General features: G+C 36.6%; 1 protein-coding gene across 3 annotated transcripts in view; it reads right to left on the bottom strand.

Annotated features, from left to right (window-relative positions):
• The window catches only part of sec24b (SEC24 homolog B, COPII coat complex component), a 33,822-nt gene extending 10,080 nt beyond the window's left edge, over positions 1–23,742 (bottom strand). The window contains exons 1-16 of one of the 3 annotated variants that reach the window (XM_088912127.1): positions 23,373–23,742; positions 15,990–16,655; positions 15,340–15,501; positions 12,455–12,559; positions 8,860–8,940; positions 8,128–8,309; positions 7,249–7,430; positions 6,431–6,533; positions 5,639–5,765; positions 5,198–5,307; positions 4,676–4,788; positions 4,385–4,503; positions 2,553–2,608; positions 1,968–2,174; positions 768–891; positions 242–400 (exon numbers count right to left, since the gene is read on the bottom strand). In XM_088912127.1, coding sequence (XP_088768253.1) covers positions 242–400; positions 768–891; positions 1,968–2,174; positions 2,553–2,608; positions 4,385–4,503; positions 4,676–4,788; positions 5,198–5,307; positions 5,639–5,765; positions 6,431–6,533; positions 7,249–7,430; positions 8,128–8,309; positions 8,860–8,940; positions 12,455–12,559; positions 15,340–15,501; positions 15,990–16,655; positions 23,373–23,466 — 2,590 coding nt within the window. In that variant the 5' untranslated portion in view covers positions 23,467–23,742. Of the gene's footprint in view, positions 1–241; positions 401–767; positions 892–1,967; positions 2,175–2,552; positions 2,609–4,384; positions 4,504–4,675; positions 4,789–5,197; positions 5,308–5,638; positions 5,766–6,430; positions 6,534–7,248; positions 7,431–8,127; positions 8,310–8,859; positions 8,941–12,454; positions 12,560–15,330; positions 15,502–15,989; positions 16,656–23,372 lie in introns of all 3 variants that reach the window. The other 2 variants (XM_088912135.1, XM_088912144.1) reach the window with 2 other exon arrangements.
• Between the last annotated feature and the right edge of the window lie 531 nt (positions 23,743–24,273).

The raw sequence follows: 24,273 nt of genomic DNA, 5'->3' as shown, positions 1-24,273 counted from the left end.
GTCTTATGTCCTTGTGTATCCTGTATAGAATTTGAGACCAGCTATCAGTAATAAAATTCAAGGTTACTTTGAATTACAATTTTTTTAAATCCTGCATTAATTTTTTAATTCACTGTAAATCTGCTGTAATTAAATAGAAACATAACTAAAAACTCAAAGAATACCAGAGATTAGCAAGAAAACTCAACATACAGGAACTAAAGTTGAAAGCAAATGCAGAATTAATGAGTGTAGAGCTTACCTTTGGTACATCTGATTCTCATTACTGCCTCAAAGCCAATCTTTCTGGTTAAGTATCTCTGGATGTCTTTCTGAAATTTCTCTGTTTGGGCAGGATTGTGTATGTGATGGAAGGATGGATAGTAAAAGATGCTTCCAGCTGAATATTTAGATACACAAGCTGAGAAAAGAAACATTTTGTGTTAATTACCTCATGAAACAAATTTTTCGAGGCACATTTAAATAATGCCACATGGGGGAAAGTATTATTTTTTATTACACAAGGTATACATTTTAGATATTTTAACTATGCGAACTATTAAATTAATCAATCAATCATCTTTAGCTTGTAATGGTTTAATACTAAATTGATTATTTTTTTATCAGAACTCCAAGGGATAGATTTTGGGAAAATCAATAATTACTTTTACATAAAGTCTACAGAGTACATATAGAATCTTTTAATGTTTCTTATAATAATCTGCAGCATTCATCTGTGCAAAACAAAAAAATAACATTCGTAAATTAATACTCCACTGAATTCATACCTAATGATGCCAGATCAGAATACTGTGAGCTCAAAAGGAAAAGGTCCACTGCAATCTGTTGTCCAGAGCAGTCTAATGCTAATTTCTTGTAAAAGTCTGTTGCTGGTCCTAAGTGTTGCACAACCTTTAATCGGAGAGAGATGAAAACTTTTATTGGCATTTAATGTGGAAAAATCAATAGATACAATTATGTTATTTCACACCTATGTCAAAAGAAATAAAAATTGCAATTTCATATCTTGGAACTACAACCAAGACCACAACATAGTTAACTTTATACAGAAGCTGTCTTATAAATCACAGAAAATGCAACAGCTATGAACTATGAAAACAGCGATGTGATCCATCCTGGCAAGTTTTTGAACCCAGTCCCTGACAGAGGTGTACATGGTGTTTGAAACTGAATCAAACCAATATCTTTAACTGCCACTGTTTACAGACCAAGTACTAATGTTTCAGTATACCTTACCTACATTTTTCCATTTATTTAACACCTAGTTAATATGTTTGGTTTCCTTTTAATAAAACAGTGTCCCCTTCGATGCAAACATATAATGTCTGTCAATTATCAATTGTATGAATAACAAAACTCCACGTTTTTGACAAAGGAGATTTTCTTTCATGTGTTTTTGTCATTGTTTGGTTATTGCCTTTGGGAAAAAAAGCATTTAAACGAGATAATATTGTGTTAAAGTACAATAATGAATTTGTGAACAATACAGCCCATATTAATATCATGCAATATATACGCAATAATAGTCCCATGCAAAGCAGTTTTGTCTTTAACAGAAGAATATCGTCACATTCATCTTTGTTCAAATAAATTAATCTAAAAGAACTGTGTACTGTCTTCTGTATACACAAAGTAGAAAACGCCGTGATTGAGCATTCCAAGGTTAAACGCGTGTCTTTTTCATCATTTTTGTTAAAAGCAGAAAGAGCAGAAGAATTAATTCTTCAAGTGAACCTGCAGAAACACAATGTATATAATGTGTTTTATATACATTGTACACAATGTTTTGCCTAATCTTTCAAAATTTTTTAAATGACTCAAGTTGTATCATAGTGCACTGGATAATTGACTCAGATCTATACATATACTTTAGGCCATTTCAAGCCTAAAAGGGGACAAACGTTCAAATATGGAAAAAGAACTGCAGAAGTCATTTTTCAGAACTAAAAGCTGCATGTCTACTGTACCTTGGTACTAGATCTTTGGTTGGGGTCTTCTCTGGAGTGTAACTGTCCAGCCCCTAAAGAAGGCAGCTGTGTTTGGAATACAGAGACCCGTCCTCCTGTTGGGGACATGAGCTTGAAGGCAGCCTGCAAAGCAGGACCCAAAGCACTGTGCGTCTCTCTGGTGTGGGTGAACATGTTGGGCAGAGCATTAAGCAAGTCCTTCACCAGCTACATCAAGAAAAGAAAAGAAATTCAGACAAAGAGCCAAAAGATTTCACCTGCTGATGACTAAAAAGCTGTTGATAAAGCTATAGAACCAGATGTACTACTAAGTTCCACAAAATACATTTAAAAAAATGTTTATATTAAAGTAAAATTAAATCACATCTTTTAGGAATGGACATGTTTAAGTGAACTTTACTGTATTTTCAAGACCCTTAGTCTAGACCGAACACACATATAAACTGGTAGCAGTATCTCAAGAAGTATAAAAATTAAAAAGAATAGCCTACATAATTTGTTCAGTATTACAACTGACTGTGCAATATTTAAGAAAAAACGCAAGTGATTTGTGCAATATAAAGATTGTTTTTGTAGAACCCATACCTCTTTACTATCCTTGAGATTTACTAATAAACTGTCAGGTGTCGGTAAAAAGATATCTGAAAAATACAGACAAACATCGACATGTACAAGTTAATGACTAACAAATTGTGATTTTTGCTTCACAGAAGGGTCATTCCATGTCACATTACACATCATGACACCCAACATCTCAGATTGCTCTGAAATGATTTGTATAGTTAGAGACAGAAAACATAAGCATCCATGTAACTATTTTGTAAAAATATAGTTTAGTCAGTGGAAAACAAAGCTAATTGATAGCATCCAGAATTGGTCTTATTAATTTAGCACCAAGCTTTACCTTCAAGAGATAATGTTTTGGAAATGTAAAGTTAAGAATAAGATCAGGAATTTTATTTGGTCATCTAGCAATGTAAAAGTTGAAAGAAAATTAAAGCAAAATTGAAACTTTTGTACATGACTACACTTTTTAATTTTTTTGTCTTCAGGGCATCTTCTATTGCAGTAAGAAGACTAGACATGGACAAAGGTTTCCGGTTTGCTTTAATTTTCTATTAAATCCTGATTCACTTGAACGTAAAGCTTAAAAAACATTGAGGACATTCTTCTCACTTAAGAACAGCGGCACCTGGTGGCTAGAAATTGGAATTACCACAATATCATGCGGCATTATTGCCCATGGGTGAAGTTTACCATTTATTTGGATTCTTCAGATTCTAATCATTTTTAGGCTTTGGTACTAATCTGGATGCTGGAAATCCAGCTGGCTTTTTCACACAATATTTCCAAAGTGATCAAAGACTCCATTTTGTGTGTTATCAATTTGCTTAATTTTTCACAAACCAAAACATACAAAACAATGTTACAGAGATGCTTATCATAGCTTTCTATAATTATACAAATCATTTCAGAGCAATCTTAGATGTTGGGTGTCGAAATCCACTTTTTTGAGTGTTTTCAGATAGAATGACCCAGAATGATAACTCAATTATTCAATTAGTGACGTTTCACTTAAAAAGAAACAGGAACATTCTGGTACCAAATTCACTTTTTTGGAATAAAATGACAGTGCTGAAAATAAATGCATTAACCAAATGAAAATATATCTCATAAGAACACATCTTTCCAAGTCTCAAGTGATTTATCACACTTTCAGGCTTGTCATTTCTATTTTTTATACTGTAATTTCAGAATTAAAATGGATTTTTTTTAAAATGCAACGCTTTGTGCCATTTATTTTAAGAAGCATTACGAATTGCCTTTTCGTAGCAAAGAGTCCAAAGTTATTATGAATGTTCAGGCAAATCTAAACAACTAAAAAAAACATTCTTCCAAGATTGGGAGGAGACTGAGAAAGCCATAGACTGCACTTCATTGCACTTTGTTTTAATAAAAAAGGAGGGCTAGGCTACCTTTTGCCAGTGTAGAAACTGTGACAACAGGGACAGACGCCCTTTATGATCTTTGTTATCTTAGCATTGTTTAATTGCCCCCTTTCACCTTTTTGGGGACTGTGAGCTCCCATCCTTTGTATTTTTATTATTTGTGGAGCTCTAATTTGAAACATAATTGCTAAAGAGTTAAGACATACAACCCAATGGAGCCTTATTATTAACAGCTATTAGTAAAGTAATTTTCTTTCCCCATTCCTCCAAATGACTTTCAAGACAAAGTTGGGACCTAACTTAACATGGGATGTTGACACAAAGCAGCATTCTCATCTCAAAAGAAGATAATCCTTTCCTTTACTGGCAGAGACACACAATAGTTACAAATAAAAATAAAACTACAGTGGCACAAAAATCATAAAATATAATTGATCTGTAAGAATATGAGAATAAAATAGCTTGTACCTTCAATATCTGAAACCACAAGCATCTGAGGCTGTGACAGGCCCTCCTGCAGGTTATAAAAGTGAATAGTGCTGTCAAATGTTATAAACCCCACTCTTGTCCGGGTATCACCAGGCAGCCTTAAAAAGACAAGCACCGAAAACTTTAAAATTGTAAAAATTAAATGACATTTAAGAAAAACCCAATTCAGGGAATGTCTTAATGCTGCACTGAACACGTTGTAAGCAAATATTTTGTACAATGCTCATGTACTAACAGAATGCATTATCAAGGCTTTTTACAATTACTCACTTGTCCAGGTTTTCAAGCAGTGATTGACACAGTACTTTCACATAGCCAGCTTCCACTGCATTATGCGACACGTCTAAGACAAACAGGTAAACGGCAGGCTGAGGAGGACGCAGCTGTTGAAAGACGTGCATGGATTTTACTCATCACTCCCTTTACATAGCATTTCTCCTGAAAGCTACAACTGACCAGAACAAAGCTGACTAAAGTTGAGTTTAACAAAAACAGATCTTTCACTTGGACAGTAGTATATTGTCATCCTACTTTAAAAGTAGGAGACAGCTGAGGGTTAGGAAAAGGTGTGCAAAATAAGATTACACATACGCATAAACTTACATAGACTGACATTGACCAGCAAATAACTAATGATGGGGCTATGTCACAATGTACATTTTTTGTTTAGTCAAAGAACTGGCTATGTAAATTATGTCGACAGGAAAAAGGAATAGTTATAACATTGCAAAATAATATTTGATGCCTATTGCATTTGCAAACAGCAAAAACAATTTAAATTAGAACACATACCATATAATCTGAAGATGCTATGAACTCTACAGTTGAGTTCTGTACCTCTGGTCGTTTGTGAGGTTCACCATATGACCGAGTCAGGGGATTATACATAAACTCATCTGGAACTGTAAGGAAAATTAAAATCTTCTGACAATCCCACTAAGACAAAAAAAACTGGCACACAAACAATTCTCAGAACTATTAAATACAATCACAGCTTATAGTAATGATAAAATTTAAATGTCCCATTACATTCATTTTTTAACTTGGTTTCTACCAGTGGAACCTCTGAAACTACATATAATATGAATTAGTTGCACTTAATTTGCAAACTTAAATAAAAGCATTATTTTGCATCTTTATCAAGCAATCCTTGAAGAGTGCAAATTAACACAATCCATCTTATTTATACTGTAGTGAAAACGAGAATGGGAATTCTGATAAGTTTCCACTTACCATCATTGACTCTGTAGCACAGGTTGCATTTCCACCTCCTTTGGTCAAGGAAGGTCACAAAAGGGTTAATGTATGTGCGGCAAGACCGACACCTCACAATCGTGTTGGACGTTATGACAGGTAATTGCTACAGAACAATAACAAAACAGAGATTAAGGGTCATTAGTTCTGGAGTCACAAAAAAAGTAAAAAAATAGAAAAATGAAAATAGGTTTGGCAAATAAAAACATCTATCCCAAGCACACAGTATAACAATTCCATCTACCAGGGGTCATCCAATATGGCCACAGATTTCAGTAGTTTCTTCCAAGTTCTGGAGGACAATGATTTGGTTAATGGATTACAAAGCTGCATGCTCCATTTCTGAAGGCAATGTCTGGACAGGTGCAAACCTGTTTGGAATCACACAAAACGGTACAAACCTTTCCAGCTCTATAAAGGTCCGTTAAAATTATATAAAGAAACATTCCGGCATGGGTCTGATATCAACAACAGAAGGATTTAAACCCAGTAAGAGACAGAGAGGCACAGCAATGTAATCTCTACTGTCAACAGCTTGCGATACATCTTTCACAGACCCCCAAGCCTGAACAAGCAAGATTACTATCAAAAAACAAGATTACATTTATAATAGGAGGCTATTATAAATGTCTCATTATGGTATTAAATCCTTTTTTTGTCCTGTTGGTCTTTCAATAACACCATCTTTTTAACTGGTGTGAATACAAGATGAAACAAAATCTAAAATCACTGAAAATACTAAAGGAGCAGAAAAACTGAAAGATTAGTCACCGTTAGATCTCTGAAGGGATGAAGAAGCAATCCCAGAGGCAGTTTGGCTTTGTTTAACAGCGCTTGGGTCTGAGGGATATTTGTCAGTGTACATCTGAAGGTGCTGAAAAAAAGAGCAAAAAAAGGGCCAATAAATTTAATTTCTAAGGAAAGCTAAAATATTCTACATTTAAAATGTAATAATGAACACAAAAATTACAAGATGAATTTGGTTCCTGCTGCCCTCATAGACAAATTACATACATCCATTTGAAGAATATTTGGCCTTTAGTTTGTGATGTCTTCCTAAATTTCAAGCTAACTTTTCAGCATACAAATCTAGCAAAGAGAAAAAACAGGAACATTAAGACAGGGTTTCTTAAAAAAAAATTCCTAACATTAACTGAAAGGACATTAGGAATACTAACATACTATATGCGATTTCAGATGTGTACTGATTTCAGTATACATGAATGGTCTGATGGTCTCTTGGCAGTTTTTCTTCACAATAAACTGGCAGTTGAATAAACCATGGTCCACTGAAGTTCAGCTACACCAGTGGGACATCTGCAGCAGCAGTTTTACACTAGTTTATAACAAATAGCTGAAGAAAATTGTGAAAGCCAGGAAAGGGACTTTAATAAAAATGAAGGTAGAAGGAATTCTGCAATGTGTTATACTTACCATTAAGAGAGTTTATACTACTTACCACTGTAAGGCAAAAGGGATATGAAGGTACTATACTGCATATCATAAATCTAACTGGTTTTAGGCTTAATATCTTAAAAAACACTGTTGTAAAAAACACAGGCTAGCTCTAACCTGTGTTGTGCACTTACTTTGCACTGCAGTTTTTTTTCTTCAAGTCTGCACTGAGGTTTGGCAAAGGAGCTTGTACAGGTCCACTGGGCAGAACATTCCTCTCCTGCAGCAGGTTCACCGGCCTCAGCCCTTCCAGCTGCTGTTCTGGCAGACTCAGTCCCCCAAGAGCTGCTGAAAGCTGGTTCATTGTGGGACATGGCTGCAAGATACCAATGTAAGAGTATGTGGGCTTGTATGTACAGAGGCAGTCCATTTTCAACTCAGTTTTGCTAGAAACTTGTAATGCTAAAAAAAAAAACTTAATACCTAAAATACATTTAAATACATAAATAAAAACCAGGAGAACTCTTTTGTTTATTCTGATTCACATCTACATATTTTAAAGATATATGCTTTGGATTATTTCAAATATACATCTTTTACAATATACATCTGAAATCTTTTATTTTACCAGGTATTTTTGCTATCAATGGGACATTTGTGGACTCATAAAGGTACGGGAACCTTTCCACATTCCAGAAGTCTTCTCCTCAGACAAACTGAGGTATCGACTTGGTCAATAAAGATCCCATAGTAATGTTTGTAAGAGTTCAGGGTATTAACCCCAGTATGCTGACTAAATTGCACCCTGAGCTTGCACACACTGTTCTACCTAACTTCCTCCCCCAACAACTAATGAAGCAATTTCTCCATTGTCTTACTGGCATGTCACCCAGCTGGATGCTGCACTTCAGTAGTGGATGAAGTGTGTGCCTTCTGTATGTTAAGGACCTTGGGATCCTACTTTTCATCCAATAATAAATGCAATTATTTTACAAATAAAGTAAAATAATTGAAACACTGAAGCAGTTTTTACAGGTTTTACAGTACAAGACAAAGACAAAGAGATGCTCTACCTGTGAAAACTGCTGGTATCCAGGTGGACACAAGCCAGTTGTCTGAGAGGGAATGGAGTCTGATCTGGACATTAGGCTCTGCTGGTAGCCTGGCTGTAGTGTGGGATAGCCATAGCCAAAGGGCTTAGCAGCCTTGGAAGCATGGGAGACAAGTGGGTTGTGGGCTGACATAGAAGACGAGTCTATAAAGGGACAGAATAATCATTGGAACCATTTCAGCAATGGATGATATTGCCATGGGCAAGTGCTGAACAACTCTATTTCATTACAGGATACAGTACCAGCTACTACGCCACACTTGGTCAAGAAAAAAAAAACAGTCAATAGAAGCCAAAGCAGTAAGTAGTAACGTATAAGTAATAATATCAATAAATAACAAAACTGGCATGTAAAAGATAGTTAATGATGTTCTGCGACATCCTCTCAATCGTGTTTATACAGTAATTTATACAGTATGCTGAAATCAAATGTTAAAAAATCTCCCACTATGTGTGGAAATGCATCTTATTTTTGTATCTATTATCAAGTTTTAATGGAACTGATGAATAACATTGTGGAAACTGACAAAATCAGAAACTTTTAAGGAACAGGCTTGCCCCTGGCTACATCTAAATGGTAAACCCACATTTACTGCACAGTAGATCAAACATTTTTGTAATCTGCTGCATATAACCTTTTAAATAACATTAAACATGTTTTGTCATTGTGATTGCATGTGCTTAAGAAGCATACCTGGGTAGCTCCCCCCCTCCAAGGCCTCATAGTTATTTGGAACTGGAGATGCGCTGCTGGTGGTTGAGGAGCTATCTGCACCTGAGACGGAAAATGACAACATGCTGGAGAAGCCAGACACACTGCTTTCACCAATCAATCACCAGGCTGTGTGCCTACCAGAGCAACAACCTAAAAGGCATGAGGTACTGAAGAACTACTCAAAATAAACAAAGCAATAAGAACAGAAAGAAAAGCTACAAACAAGCTTATTCATAGGGTGAATTATGAGCCTGGCAAATTGAAAAAGACAAAGCCTAGTAATCCTATTACCTTGCTAAATTATCCATCTCTTTACAAAGCATACTATAGGAATCATACACAGTGAACGAGTGAAGGCTCCATGTTGGCAAGGATCCCGGAGAGAGGTAAAAACTGGCTCTTGCTTTCCCAATGTGTAAGGGGGTAAATATTACCTGATGTTTGATCTAACTATGCTACTGTGACTACAACACAGAGCATGTACAAACAGATTTCCCAGGCCAAGATCTATTGTCCTCGGTTAACTCTGCATTATCTTCATGCGTAATAAAAAGCATAAACTAGTCAGAAACTGCCCAAAGACAAAAGATTTATCTTCTTTGAAAATGCCAAAGAAATAAACTTGTTTTACTAACATAATCAATAACAGAATCAGCACCTCTGAGTTTATTTATCCACAGAGGACTCAGAAGACTTTGGACAAAGACCGTCATTCAACCTTAATTTTTATTTCAATGTGTAATTATTTTAACACAGTCATGTATCCAGTTGTGTACCACTGGGATCACAGTTGAAACCGATGTTCTTGGGGTGAAGCAGCACTCGGTAGTCTAAGGGTCAGGGGGGTTGGTTGGAGAGGCAGCACTGTGCTTTGCAGTAGCAAAGAAAATCCAAGGGGTTTGGACAGGGACTGGGGAAATTCAACCCAGTGTAAATCAATGCAAAGTATAACATGCAGATAACATGAATTCACCTAGGTATTTTTGATAATCATCAACAAATAAATTCAATAGGGAAGAAAATTTAAAAGACAACACAAAAAAAAACATTTAAAATATGGGTAGGGTATGTTAAAGCTGAAGCAGAAAGATTCCAGTGAAAGCAACCAGAAAAGATTGACCACTTTGATGGGCTAAAGGGTAGTAAATTCTAGGATTTCAGAATACTTCTCAAAGCTCTCCTGGATTTTCCCAGAAGCAGCCTGCTAATGTGTGGCAATAAAACCATCAGCCTGCGAATTCGTCTCCAGCTTGTCATTCCCCGTGCTGCCGACACAGAATCCAGAGTATTTGTCACAATATAAACAGGACCGAGTTGAGCTGCGGACGGTTGGTAGTAGATACTTGGGCAGGCAGCAGGGAGAGACTACCTCACTAGCTAGATTCGTCTCATGATCCTAGTCTGTTGCGCTGCTAATTTGAAAGCTGCAGTTAACAACCTTCAGCTCGGTTCCATCCTGCTCGGCTCTTCTTCCATGCAATTCCATCAGCCAGACCGAATCTCAAATAAGTGAATTAGCAGATGTCGAGCGCCTACTATATATATGAGCTTAAGCAATAAAGATTCAGCGAAAAATTCTATCTCATAAGAAGATGACAAAGAATGAAAAAATCTCCTGTTAATTAAGGCATAATGCTCATATAAGAAAAAAGGCTGGGCATCACATTCTGGAATTGTCTGTTTGAAATCAGCCCAATGAAAATTGTTTGCTCTGAAGAACACAGTTCATTAGAAAGAGCTGTTAAATGCATAAAAATCATCACAACTAATTATAATAAATATCTACAGACAACTTAGGCTAAATGTTATTATAGAGCTACGTATACATCCATTATCAGAAAGCTGCTTGTTCCTGGAAGGATTGTGGTAATCCAAAGCCTGTCCACAGGACTACAGCCTAAACAAGTAGCCAGTCCACGTCAGGGCACACTTACAGGGATAATTCACAAAAATCAATGAGCATAGCCATCATGTCTTTGAAAACTGGGTTGAAAAACTAGAACACCTTGAAAAATGTCACATAAAAACATGTAGAAAAAGCTAGCTGCACCTCAGTCTATAAACAAACCCAGTTAGCAAGAGTTGTGAGGCATCGGTGCTAACTGTTAGTAAATAAACTGAATACAATTTTTTCTTCAAATCTGTTGGATACCAACCTAGTTATTAAAGCCACTTAAGAGTGGCTTGAATCTGCAGATTGTGTCGTGAATGCCACTGTGATTCTGGTCAGAGGCAAGCCTAAACTGACCTGTGTTTTTAACAGGAGGACTCCAAACAGCTAGAAGACTAGTGTCAAAAGGGCTGGAAAACTTTTAAAATAAGTGACCCACCCCTCAACCCTGAGATGGAAGAACTGGTTAGAAACTGGATGGATGCTTTCCCCCCCAATCAACAATCTTATTTAGAATATTTACAATAATTTAAAAAATAAGAGTTGTATTCAAATAAGTAGTGTTTAATGATGTATTTCTTGCCTGATTAATTATTTTTCCAATTTCATCTAGGTACATTTAGATTAAAATGTCCCTGTGTACACAGCTCTAAAAGTGTAATTTACAATTGCTATTGTTACCGGGGATCACTCATATTAAGCAAGTTGTGCGTTTTTTTTTGTGACACACAGATTCAAACACTAAGTATATCTGCAATACCCATCCATCCCTCTACCAGTCACTGGGGAGCTGGAGCCTACTGTGGAAAGTAGTAGGCCTGGGCCCATTTTTCCAAAAGCCAATTAACCTACTAGCATGTTTCTGGACTGTGGGAGGAAAACAGAGCATCCGGAGTAAACCCAGGGGAACATGGGGAGAACATAAACTCCAGTGCTGCAAGGCTGCAATTCTAACTACTATGCCACTGCGCAACCCCCACTAGTATATATTCAACTTCAACAGGCTTTAAAATATTTCTGTACATCTATAGATAGACTTTGATTGAATTCAATGTTGATTCAATGATGTGCTCTGAACATCTCCAGGAATACACACAGTTCTATACAGTCCCTTTATAGACAAGCCAGACATCTTGTTTTTTCAATTTCGCATCATGTCTCATCTTACTGTACACCAATTAGGATGGTGTCTTCTCTTGACAAATTAATTTCTGCAGTTACATTTATGTCAGCTCATCTGATCGTACTATATAAATCAAAGTACAAAGGTTTTGTTAATATGGAGTAAAGCGAACAAATATACAGTATCTACAAAGTTCAACTGCAATAATGCAACTCTTAGGTGCTTCATATGTGCTAAGAATGATGGGACAGTAAATTAAAGTTATGTACATCTTTAGATAACTGACGTCCTTGCACATGCTCCCAATAACTTCTACAATACAAGGGACATTTGTGTACTTTACAAACTCATGTAGCTAGTGAATGCAAAAAGGCACAGAGATAAAGCTTAGCCCAAACAAAAGGATCAAAGGATTGTACTGTGTAGGTCTGCACTGTGATTTTAAAAGGTGAGGAAAACGAATGGAAATGTAACACATAATACGAGGTGGGCAAGGGAGAGGATGGGGATGGAGGTGTTTGAGTATGCTGAATAGGTGGAGGGATTAAAAGCTAGCAGACCTGCTTCCTCATCCTCCTCCTCCTCATCATCATCATCAGAGCTCGATGACAAGGGCGCTGCAGCAGAGCTAACTTGACTATTACCAACATATCCGTAGTGCATGCCTGTGGAGTGGAGAGCACAAACAACTGTCAGCAAAGAGAAAGAATGCCCAAAAGTCAAATAACAGAGCACTCAGGACTGTCCTTGAACTTGCTTATTGTCACTTGGCAGTGATCAAATCATTACTTGGTGATGTACTTTAGCTTAGGATAACAAGCAAATATGTGTTAGTGCCTACTGTAATTATAACAAATATTTTCTGTATTACTGCACCTGAGTTAGAACATTCTTGTTACAGTTTAAAGGGCAAAATTACCATGAGTTTATTTTTAACATGCTTATGTGCTGGATTTTTTGTGACATATCTCAACCTGTCTAACACAGGAATCTGGAAACAGGATCTTTGTTCTGCACCACCATTGTGTTGGGTTATCAACTACTACAGAAAATACTTTCCTTATTGGCCACATGAAAACTAATGCACACAGCTGAAGTCCCTGTTGAAGAATGCATCTGTAATGAGTAAAGAATTTAGCTGGAATAGCTCATCCAGCCATGCAACATGAAAATCATAATTCCCAGGTCCATAAATCTTTGCTGTGGTCTGGCCAATAACTAGATATACCTAGTGATAAAGTACAAATGAGCTTGAGCCCTGTACAAGCATTACAGCACAATCAGGAACTGTACCAGGAAAGGTGTGTAAATTACAAATGTCCGGTTGCTAGTTTTGTCTACACAATGCATGAGCACCTTGCCTTGCCACAAGAGCACATATCATGATGCGATTTCAATAAGCTGACATATGCCCTTCCTATCAAAGCTGAGTTTCTAATGACACAGTTTTGTTAAACTAATCTCAAATTTTCCAGATCCAATGTTCAAAGCACAAACATTCAATAAATCTAGAAACAGAATATAATCTTTTCTCTCAATACTAATGTGTGCCCCTCACATTTTTTCCAAAATGACCTATGTCCTAATGACCAATAAATAAGGCTGCAATAGTATAGGTTACTAACTTGAATTTTATTTGATCAGTATAGACAGATAAAATTGAAATGCATTTTTATGTGGAAAGGATTTCAGTCAAGGACGTTGTCTGGGAACCTTTGTCTGAACCAGAAGGGTCAATGAGTGGAATAAGCTGCAAAGACATCCTTTACCATGAAACAGTACACTGGCTGAACTAAACAACTAGTGAAATTGTCTTCCTCTCTGGATATTAAATATAAATAAGTTATATTTAATATCCAAGCTGCAGTTACTCTAAGATAATATGAATAAACCATAGCAAAGGTATAAAGCAACAATAATTTCTGTTTTAACCACAGCCATAATGTGTGTACTCTTCCCCAAATATGTTTTTTATATTTAGGCTTATATGTTACAGCTACCAAATAAAACAAAGCAAATGCCTTTTCTATCTGTAATGTAGCATCACCTATGCATCAGATAGTGGTAAAAGAAAAAAAACGCTCTATTTACCAGGACAGTAGGGCAAAACAGCCCTTCTCACTAAATTCACTGCTCACAATCCAGAAGTAGATCAGCATCAGAGATGTCAGTGAGATCTAACAAGTCATCTTGAAATATCAAGCAACATACACATATGTAGCACATATGCACTACAAAGACAATACAAAATCAGGTGTTAGCACTGAATTTACTGTAGCTAGTTAAGCAGTTAAAGTTCCACACAACCTTATGTAAGCAGAAATGTATGTAACCCATTTGCACTTACAATTGCTATTATTACAATTAATACAGTACTATAATAATACAAAATCACACTATTACAATGTTATTACAGTGTACTGTACAGTAATTTAATAATAAAAGTGTACACTTAGAGGAGTTATTTTATGGCACTTTTTCACACCACCAGCACCTTTAACATCACTAATGTTTTTCAACCATTACTACGGTAACACTGCAAACACAGTGGAACTTATTATAGGCAAGACTGAGGCCACATGCAACTTTTTCTGTAAAACTGAAATGATGTAAATTTGGAGTTTTGTAAATTGGGAAATATCAGTATAATCTAAGTAACAATACAAAGTTAAAATTATTAGCCTACAGCAAGTTTAGTGAGCTTCACTATATGAAAGGCAGGATGCTCAGAAAACTCAACTGAATTCAGCTTGTAACCTAATATTTGCAAATCTCCCTGTTCAAATATGACTGCTGAACATAGAGATACAGAGCTTGGGATCTGTACACAGGACCTTAGGGGCATTCTTCAGGTATTGGTTAATAAGCTTAAACAAGTCAAAGAACTAAGCCTAAACTGTGAAAAGCCATTTAGATCCACATGTTAAATGAGCTTTCAGTGGGGGTCTGCGTCAGCATTTGTGCTGCAAAGGAACAAGTAGAGGTTAGCTCCACACTGACAAGTAGGAAGAATAACAATTTTGGATGCTGAGCCTTCTTCTGGTGCACAGGACATCAGGTGTGCAAATTCTAACTGACTGACCCTTTCCCCCACACGAACATTCAATGCACTATGGAATAAAACAAAAAAATAAAAAAATAAAAAATATAAAGATAAGACATCCAGGACAGCTGTCCTAATAAAGATTTGCATTAGGAAATGACATGTCACTTCTTCTTCAGCCCCTTTAGAACTTGCACATACCAGGGCTGGTTGACTCTGTGTATCAACTACAGTGCACCTGAGGTCAAAGTTCAACATGGTGAGTTTATCAGATGAAACAAACTTCCTGTATCTGACCACAGGTCATTCATTCTTCTAATCTGAGTATAACTATGTATTGCATGTCACAACTAGGTAAAAACTCTAACGAGCCAAGGCTTCCTGCAGACTTGCCTTTCTTACTTGGTTGGTGGGCTGGAGAAGAGCCCATGGGTGTAGAGGGCGTTCCAGAGCCTGGCCTGTCTGTGGCCGGGCTGTCAGCATTGGGATGAGTTCTTCCAAACGCATGGATCCCAGCTGGGTGATGGCTTTGGTCATTCTGCTGTGCAACAGGAGGAACTGGTGCTAAAGAAGTACCATAATATACATGAGTGTTCAAAGTAAAACAAACAGCTTCTATTTGTCAATACACAGTAAATAAGCATGTCAATGGTGCTAAAAAGGGTAAGTGTCTAAAGATTAGTTACAAATTAGCAAGTGACTAACAGTGGTATTTTATACTTATCAGGTTATTAATAGTGTTAATTATGTGATAAGCTCAGGGAGAGTGAAACCTAGAAGATAGACCTCCAGAACATTGCCTTAATATTACTGTTGTCAGTTAATTCCAATATTTTCACTCTGTTTTCCATTAAGTTTCCAGTACAGAAATTTAGTTTTGAATATTCTAAGATTTACAAGACACAACGGAATGCTGTGTCTGACCGGCACCTTAAAACTAAAGCAAAAACTACAAAGTTATGCTGCAAAGACAATAATTTTACAAATGTGGTGGATGACTATCAGGCAGCAAAAAGTACATTTATTCTGTTGCAATACAAACTGAATTTTACCTGCATTTGCCTGGCCATTGACAGCGGATTTGGTGGCAGGAAATGTGGCGCTGTAGCCAGCAGATACAGATCCAACAGGGACAGGGGAAGCATTGTTTCTCAAAGGGCCCTGTTGCGTAGATATCTGGGGGGCAGCCTGCATGCTGTGAGAAGGTGTGGCATTGGGCTGGCAAGAAGAGGAGTGTATTGTGCCATACTGACTGCTCCCTGGTGCAGCAGGATACGAGACACCAGGGTACGAGGTGGCATGTGCAGTGTTGGGCACAGTCACCACCCCTGATTGTGGTGGAAGTCCCTGAGATGAGGTGGTGTATGGTCTGTAGTATGAGGTTGGGTAAACGGCAGGCTGGTAGTACGGAGCGGGATTCATGGAGGCAGAAGAGGAAATGGAGGCATGAGGAGAGGCAGAAGGAGGAGGCCTAGCACTGCTGTAGGGTTGAGGAGGACCCTGAGGTACTCCATATACAGATGTTTGCTGGCCTGGGGTGGCAGTGGGCTGCAGAGGTTGCTGGTGGCTGTTGTGGTAATAGTTAGTGCCATACTGATTGTTCATCGCTGGGGCTTTGTTGGGTATCTGGACGTAGTGTCCCGGGACGGAGGTATAGTTCTGCTGAGGCACACTATAAGTCGTCGGTGGAAACATTGAAGAGTAAGTCTGGGCTGGTCCTGAAGAGAGAAAAAAAAGGAGGTAATCCCAAGTTTTCAGGGATTCAATGAAAATAAAAGATGTATCTGTTATTAAAAATGTCTATGTAAGTTTGCCATTTAATGGTATACTGTAATTATTAAAAGTCACTTAAAAACTTAAAGCAATAAACACACTATTTTCTGGAAGGGGGTAATGAAGAAGAGAGGCAAAGTGCAAATATGCAGAAAAGGAAAAAAAATACTCTAAACCTCATTTGCCTTCCATAAACTCAACTTTTATTTCATTACTGCTATCTCAATCATTGTGATCCCAATGATGAAACCCCTGGAAACTAGAACAGAAAAGACAGGGTTATACCATGCACCTTTTTTAAAGCAGCCTTAGGAAAACAACATAAGAAAGGTTATAGGCCAGTTAGCCCATCTGGTCTGCTTGGCTACTAATAGTTAATTGATCCAAGGATCCCATCTAGATGTTTCTTGAAAGATGTCCGAGTAACAGCTTCATTCATTTATTTGGTTCCTTGTTCCATACTACCACAAATCCTAATTTATTTAATTAACCAAATTAAGCAAAACAAATATAAATCAGGATTAGTCATATGAAATGAGCCATATGTACAATTTTACATAAAATGATCAAATTTGGAAGTAAATGTAAGAACATGACACAAATCCATCTGCTGCCTCATGCATAAGAAGACTCCTGCATCATTTGTCATACCATCACCGGATGATAAGTAACAAGATTAAGTCCAGTACGTGTACACGTCATGCCTCCCATCTCCATATTATAAAATACAATCTGGATCCTGCAATATGGATTAACAGAAAATCCCACACTATTATTGTGAACTTCCACAGAGTGGTTCACAATAAAAAGTTTTTTAATCCATTTTACTAATCAGTAGACAGAAAAAACACATCCTAGCTAGCTAATCACCATGTGATGAAAATAAGTGAGGCCTGGAAAAAAATAAAACCAGAAACTTATAGATGAATGCAGAAAGAAGTCATCTACCCTACATTTCAATAAAGTAGATACAAGTTAAAGACAGAATACAATTAATTTACACTTTAAGATATTATGGACCAAACCTGCATTTTCATTTTAAAGCTATCCTTGTTCCTAAAAATTCTACATCAGTATAATAAAATATGCATATATACTATAACACAACTATCTAAGTAAATAGAGGCAATGACAGAGCCTTAAATCCTTGGATTAACCATATCACATGTAAGGATGAGGCCAGCCTGTGTCACAACTCTAAAAGCTGAAATAGCTGAATCAGCATTTACTCAGTAGTGAGGGAATATCTTGCTTATTGGATAATTGGGCAGCATTTTAATTTAAAGATCATAACATAATGAAGAAAATCTTCAAAAACATTTTCTCATCTTTAAATAAGCTAAAAAAAAGTTAAGAAAAATAAATCCAGATAAAATCTTGGCTTGTAAATTATTTTTAACATTTTTAAACATGAATGCAGAAACTGACTCAGAAAATAGGCCCTGACATCTTTAGACCATCTAGCAAATCTGGCCATGAAGTACAATTTAAGTTTGCAATAACTGGGCCAAGTGCAGAAAACTCCAAATGCAAGGGTAAGGAAATTTAATTTTGTAATAGTTATTTACCAAGATCTTTAAACATGTTACTGAACTCTGTGGCTTAAAAGCCACAATACTGGAGATTTTACAGATTTTTGTTACTCTTTTCCTGCTGTACACCTGGAGAGTTACAGTGTTATACGTTGGTTCAATAAAGTGAACAAGTAAGAGCTTGGGGAGAGAAAGAAAATCAGAACACTGACCCACAGGTACTGAACAAAAGCCATCACAGCTCAAAACCTTTTCATTATTAAAAAATTGCAAGGTATGAAAAAGTTGACATGGAGCGGCAACCATGCTTACTAACTGGACTGAATAAACTACTGCACTTAATATGAAATACTAATTTCACACCAGTGTTTATAAAAATACATTTGTGAGAAAAAGTTTGTGAACCCTATATTCATCTATATTCCTGCATTAATTGCTCCTAAAGTATGATCTAATCTTCATCTAAGTCATAATAATAGATAAACACAATCTGATCAAACAAACAACACCCAAACAAACATTGTTTTCATGTCTATGTTGAGCACATTGTTAAAACATTCACTGTCTATGCTGGAAAAAGCATGTGAACCTCTAGGATAATGAGCTCTATTAAAGGGGGTAATTAGAGTCAGGAGTTCCAATCAATTAGATCAGGTGTGAGTTTGAGGTGCCCTGTCTTACAAACCCAAAAGATTGTTACTAACAGAATCCGCTCTTCATAACACACATTTGTCCAAGTGAAACACTGGGTATCAGAGGACATTAGAAGAAGAATTGTTGACACTCATAAGACTGCAAAGGGTTACAAAAGCATTTTTAAAGACTTAGGCCGCCATAAATACACAGTCAGACAGACAGTGCACAAATGCATTTTCATATTTACAAGAAAAAAACCCACTGCATACGAACACAAAAACCTCATCTTAACTGTGCAGCATGGTGGAGGGAGCACCATGGTTTGGGGCTGCTTTGCTGTGCCTCAGGGCCTCGGGCAGCTTGCGATCACTGAGGGAACAATGAATTCCATATTGTATCAGCAAATTCTCCTCAAGAATGTCAGGGTATCCGTCCTGATAGAAGTTGGCTCATACAGCATAATGATCCTAATCACAGGAGTAAATCTACAACAGAACGGCTTAAACAGAGGACATTTCGCATTTTGGGATGGCTAGGCTAGACACCTGACCTTAACCCAATTGAAATGCTGTGGTATGACCTGAAGCAAGCCATTCATGCAAGTCATCCCAAAATTATCAATGAATTGAAAGAAGATCCAAAATACCTCCAAATCTCCATCTTGATGTGCAGTACTGATCAGCAGCTAAAGGAAACATTTGATTGAGGTGATTGCTGCTAAAGGAGGTTCCACCAGGAACTGAATCTAAAGGTTCACTTACTTTTTCCAGCATAGAAAACAATCTATAGAAGACATTAAAAAGTACAATTGTTTGTGTGTTATTTGTGATCTGATATCCAATTAAACACTAAGAGCAATTACTGCAGGAATACAGATAATTGGAAAGGGTTCAGAAAACTTTCTCACCACTACCATTAATATTTACTTAACCTCAGAACTCAGAACTAAAATACAGGGCAATCCAAATGAAGCCAAACCAAGGTTATGACAACAAACCACACCTCTTTTATCTACTGGTAAGGATTTGATTTATATTTTCAAATAATTGATTCTTCCATACAGAAACATAGCAGAAGCAAATATTATTTAAATGATTTAACAGTTTGCAAAACATTACACTAAAGGATTTTATTGTTTGATTTGTTTATGTAAGTAGTGGCTTGATGTTAGGAATAAATATAGTTAAGAGATTATGAAACTCTTCACTGGACAATGAACATCTTCTCAACTTGATAGACAACTTTACTAGGGAACAAGTAAAGGTTTATTACATGCTGAAAAGAGAAGAATAGAACCTACGTTTCGGCACACTCGGAGAAGGCTCCACAGCCGAAACATTGTGTTTGGAATGGAATAAACCTTTACTTGTTCATTTACTTGTTTAATCAATTTCCCTACGGGATTAATAAAGTCTTATCTATCTATCTTGTTCCTTTGCAGCCTATGCATGCTGATGTATCTACCTACTTGAACAACTTTACTAGGGATTGACAATTTATTTAATCAACACATTTTAAACTTGCGCGGCAAAAATGGTATAAGCGTAAACCGCAGTTCTTTAGTCACGCGGTATGTACCGTGGTACATTTTAGACCGTACCGGTACATTTGGTCATTTGCGGCAATTTCCGTCAGTCAGCGGTTTTATTTTTTTCGATTTTACAATACTGTTTACATTAATAAAGTCAAATTTGATTCAAAGAACAAAATGACTGTGATAAAAATGTCATTAATTTTAAAAGGGTGGGTACAAAAAGTCACACTAAAGGTATTTCATGCATATCATTGGCTAGTAAGTTAAGAAATATGACGTGATTTCGGAAATGACGCGGAAATTATCTGAATCAGGGAGTATTTGATGATAACACCAGGATTATTTTTTTCATTTTTCCTAAAAAACATATGGTTACTCCTTAGAGTTGTCCTGCTGAGACCATTCTAATTTCTAAGAATATCCATATATTTTTACGGAGAATCTGAGAAAATTATCATCAAATATTCCTTTACAAATCCATGGGGTACGGCTGTTGTAATATTAAGGGTTGTTTACCATTGACGCTGTTTATGGTACATGTTACATACTTATTTTCAATGACCCATTGAACATGTGCTGTTTTTTCTAGTTTTTCTGATTCTACTGTAGCTGTTGTCGGGAAGGAAGTCTAGTATTTATCATGTTTTTAATTCCATTACTACCGTTAGACATACTTTGAACTTTTTCAGTCAATACACAGTAGAATGTCTTGTCTCAGCAATGTTTTAAGCAAGTATTGAGGATTCTTTGAAGTTTGAGATGAAATAGCCAAGGGCAATCGAACATGCTAAACATGTTTCATAAAGTTGTAAATGTCAAATTTACTCACTGTAAAGAACAAAATGTTATACCTTTCAAGCACCTGTCATATTTTGAATTTTACATTGTCTTGCTAAGCAAAATTAACCTCCAATACCCAGTAGAAAAAAAATAATGTAATGATTGACAAAAATCTGCATATTGTTAAATTGTTCTGTTACACTGTATAGTGTTATTTCAAGTTCTTTGGTTCCAGTAAAATAAGAGAACATCAATTTTCATTACTTTATTTTGTATACAACTCAATATACTTAACTAATCAGGAGAGTCTATGAGAGAGTCTCCATATATAAACATGCAAAATAGTTTGCAGTATGGTATGTTTTCCAGTGGTGGTACCCAACCCTATTAAATTGTCTATTCCATCAATGGTGGGCATGACACATCTCCCAGTAGCCTAGATGATTCATTTGACATAATTTAATCCAAGGAAGACAATTAGGCAGTTAAATGAAGATTATAAAATATTAAAGGTAAAAAAGTTGAAAAACAAAGCTTTTTGAGATGACAAACTCTGTTGAGAAAATGTGGTAATAAATAATTTAAACAGTCCCCCTTCAAATTAACAAAGAGCATCTTTCCACATGGAAACCCCAGGGGGTCAGTGTCATAAATAAGATTCTCAGTGAAGTATGGCAGCTCTGCAGCTCTAGCCTGCAATCAAGACTCCTAAACCTGTTAAAGCTCATACAGTACATAATGCACTAGAATGAGGAACTCAGCCATCATCACTCACTGTCCATGCAGTGTTAAAATTAAAGATACCCTCCTTCAACATAACTATCAACATCAAAATTAAACTATCAGGGAGCTTTATAAATGGAACACTTCATCCTAGTTACTAAAAAATATTAAAAACCTGATTAAATTCCCTTGCAAGCACCATCATTCAGCACCTTACCATACAATTGCGTGTACTACCACTAAGGACACGGCATCAAGACTTTGTCTTCAAAAAGTCTTAAATTGTATAACACACTCTGAGGTTTTAGCAGAAGACGTTTGCAGATGAGATGGAGAGGGAGGCATGTTTTTATTCTCAGATTTGTGTAATGAAAACAACACGGTCCTATCTCCCCACAAGTACTGCTTCCATAGGAAAATGTAATAAAACATGTAGGGGTGTTTTTATATGACTAAGAATGACTCTCATTGCAGTAAATCTTTTAACACATTTTAAAACATGCTTGTTATTATGTTAATTTGAGCAACATTACTTAGTAAAAAAGTGCTCTGACTGAGGAAAACTAAATAAATTCGCCACCCCCACTGCTATTGTACATCATGTACTGTTTCTACACATTTGCCAATTTTTAAGCACGTCTCAGATCAAGAATATATTTCAACTTTATTTTTTTAAAGGTTATTTCCTAGCGATATGCCTTTATTTTTTGATGTTTACAAATTAATAAAATACTTAGCTCACCAAGCACAAACAGAATATACAAGTCACTGATTTAATAAATTTAACATATGAAAACGTTCAACCGGTCACAATCATTTAAAGTTAATACATTTGTTGTGCCAATGCACAATAATCCAGAGACAAACTACATCTCACGTCAGGTCACTTAAAAAAACACTTCTTCATACTAAACATGAATAATATGCCGACATCATTTAACAGGTCATTGCAATCAGTTTTTATACAATAATTACGACTGTATCATTGTAAACAAAATAATATGTTTAACTGAAGCTGAGCTGCTAGGTTCTGCTCATAATGAACAAATAAATCCCCGGTGATGTGTAGTGCTGCGAAGCTTAATTATGTCATCGCGCTCACGGTTTTCATCAACAACTTTTGTCTTCCGACTTGAAAAATAATTAATGCCTTCTTTTCATACGGACGGTGTTTTGTTTTTTTAATCCCTGTACAAACAATGGAGGTATTTTTGAATACATAAACAGGCCCTTTATCTTCATGTCACACGCTAAATGCCGTTTCCTTACACATGCTACATTTAATGTAACATAAAAAATAAATATTAACACATAAACCGTTATATAAGTCTAGAGCGGCACCGAACACAAACACACTTTACAACACATCTTTTCCTTAGGTGCTCAAAAGCCCACCACATCCCTATTTTCTTCAACCGGTTAAACGAAGGCCTCTTAATCTCCTCGGCCTAACTTACCATTCTGATACGGGGAAGCAGCTCCTCCATTCGGTGTCGGGTTTGAGCAGTAGCCGGCAGAAGAGTTCAGATTAGTGAACCCCGAAGCTGACATCTCTCAAGTCACGATTCAGTTTACGGAGAAATTAATACATAAGAGGAAAACACTTGTCAGTAGAATCCACGAGCCAGGAAGCAGAGTTTTGAATTTCCCCTAACAGATAATAGTGATGACTGACTTTGAAGACCCGTCCTTACCGCTTTGTATTTGGGGTGAGATCAGATTTGTTTCTTACTGAGACGATTAACAAAGCTGAATAGAAAGCAGCGCCACCTGTCCATGCAACATAAAAAATACTCGAGGCAGTGGAGCATACGAGCTTCCTTCTCGCCTCTTGCACTCCACTCCTTCTGTTCGTGCTGACACGAAATTCTTCAACTGGTTCCAGAGTAATAATTTCAGGCATTTTCTGAGACTATGTTGAGAGCATGCTTCTTGCGTCTTGTTTTAAAAGTACTACGGGTCAATTTATGTACAAGTTACCAGGGAACTTTATCTTTGCCTAAACTTGACATTTAATACTAAAATAATAAACATGGTAGTACATGTCTGGCCTATAAACATCTGGCAGTTTCCCTCAGTTCAGAAAATCGCACTTCTAGCCCTGAGTCTGGCCAATGCGTGTTCATTTTTGTCATTAACAAACCACAGCAGAGCACATCTCTATGTGTATTTAAATGGGTGATGTATGGTGAAGGAAAAGGTAAAGGTTTATTCCATGCTGAAAAGAAAAGAACAGAGACACACTGTTCAGGCTGTGAAGCCTTCTTCAGGTGTGTGGTGAAGAAAACAACAACAAGCCTTTTTGTTAATCAGCAAATATGACAATTTGGTTGGATTTATAGCCAAAGTAATCAAGAA

This window comes from Atractosteus spatula, chromosome 1 (assembly GCF_055471065.1).
Source record: "Atractosteus spatula isolate fAtrSpa1 chromosome 1, fAtrSpa1.hap1, whole genome shotgun sequence".
NCBI classification, from domain to species: Eukaryota; Metazoa; Chordata; class Actinopteri; order Semionotiformes; family Lepisosteidae; genus Atractosteus; species Atractosteus spatula.
Note: the sequence above shows the minus strand (reverse complement) of the source record. Positions and strands in the feature narration are given on the sequence as shown.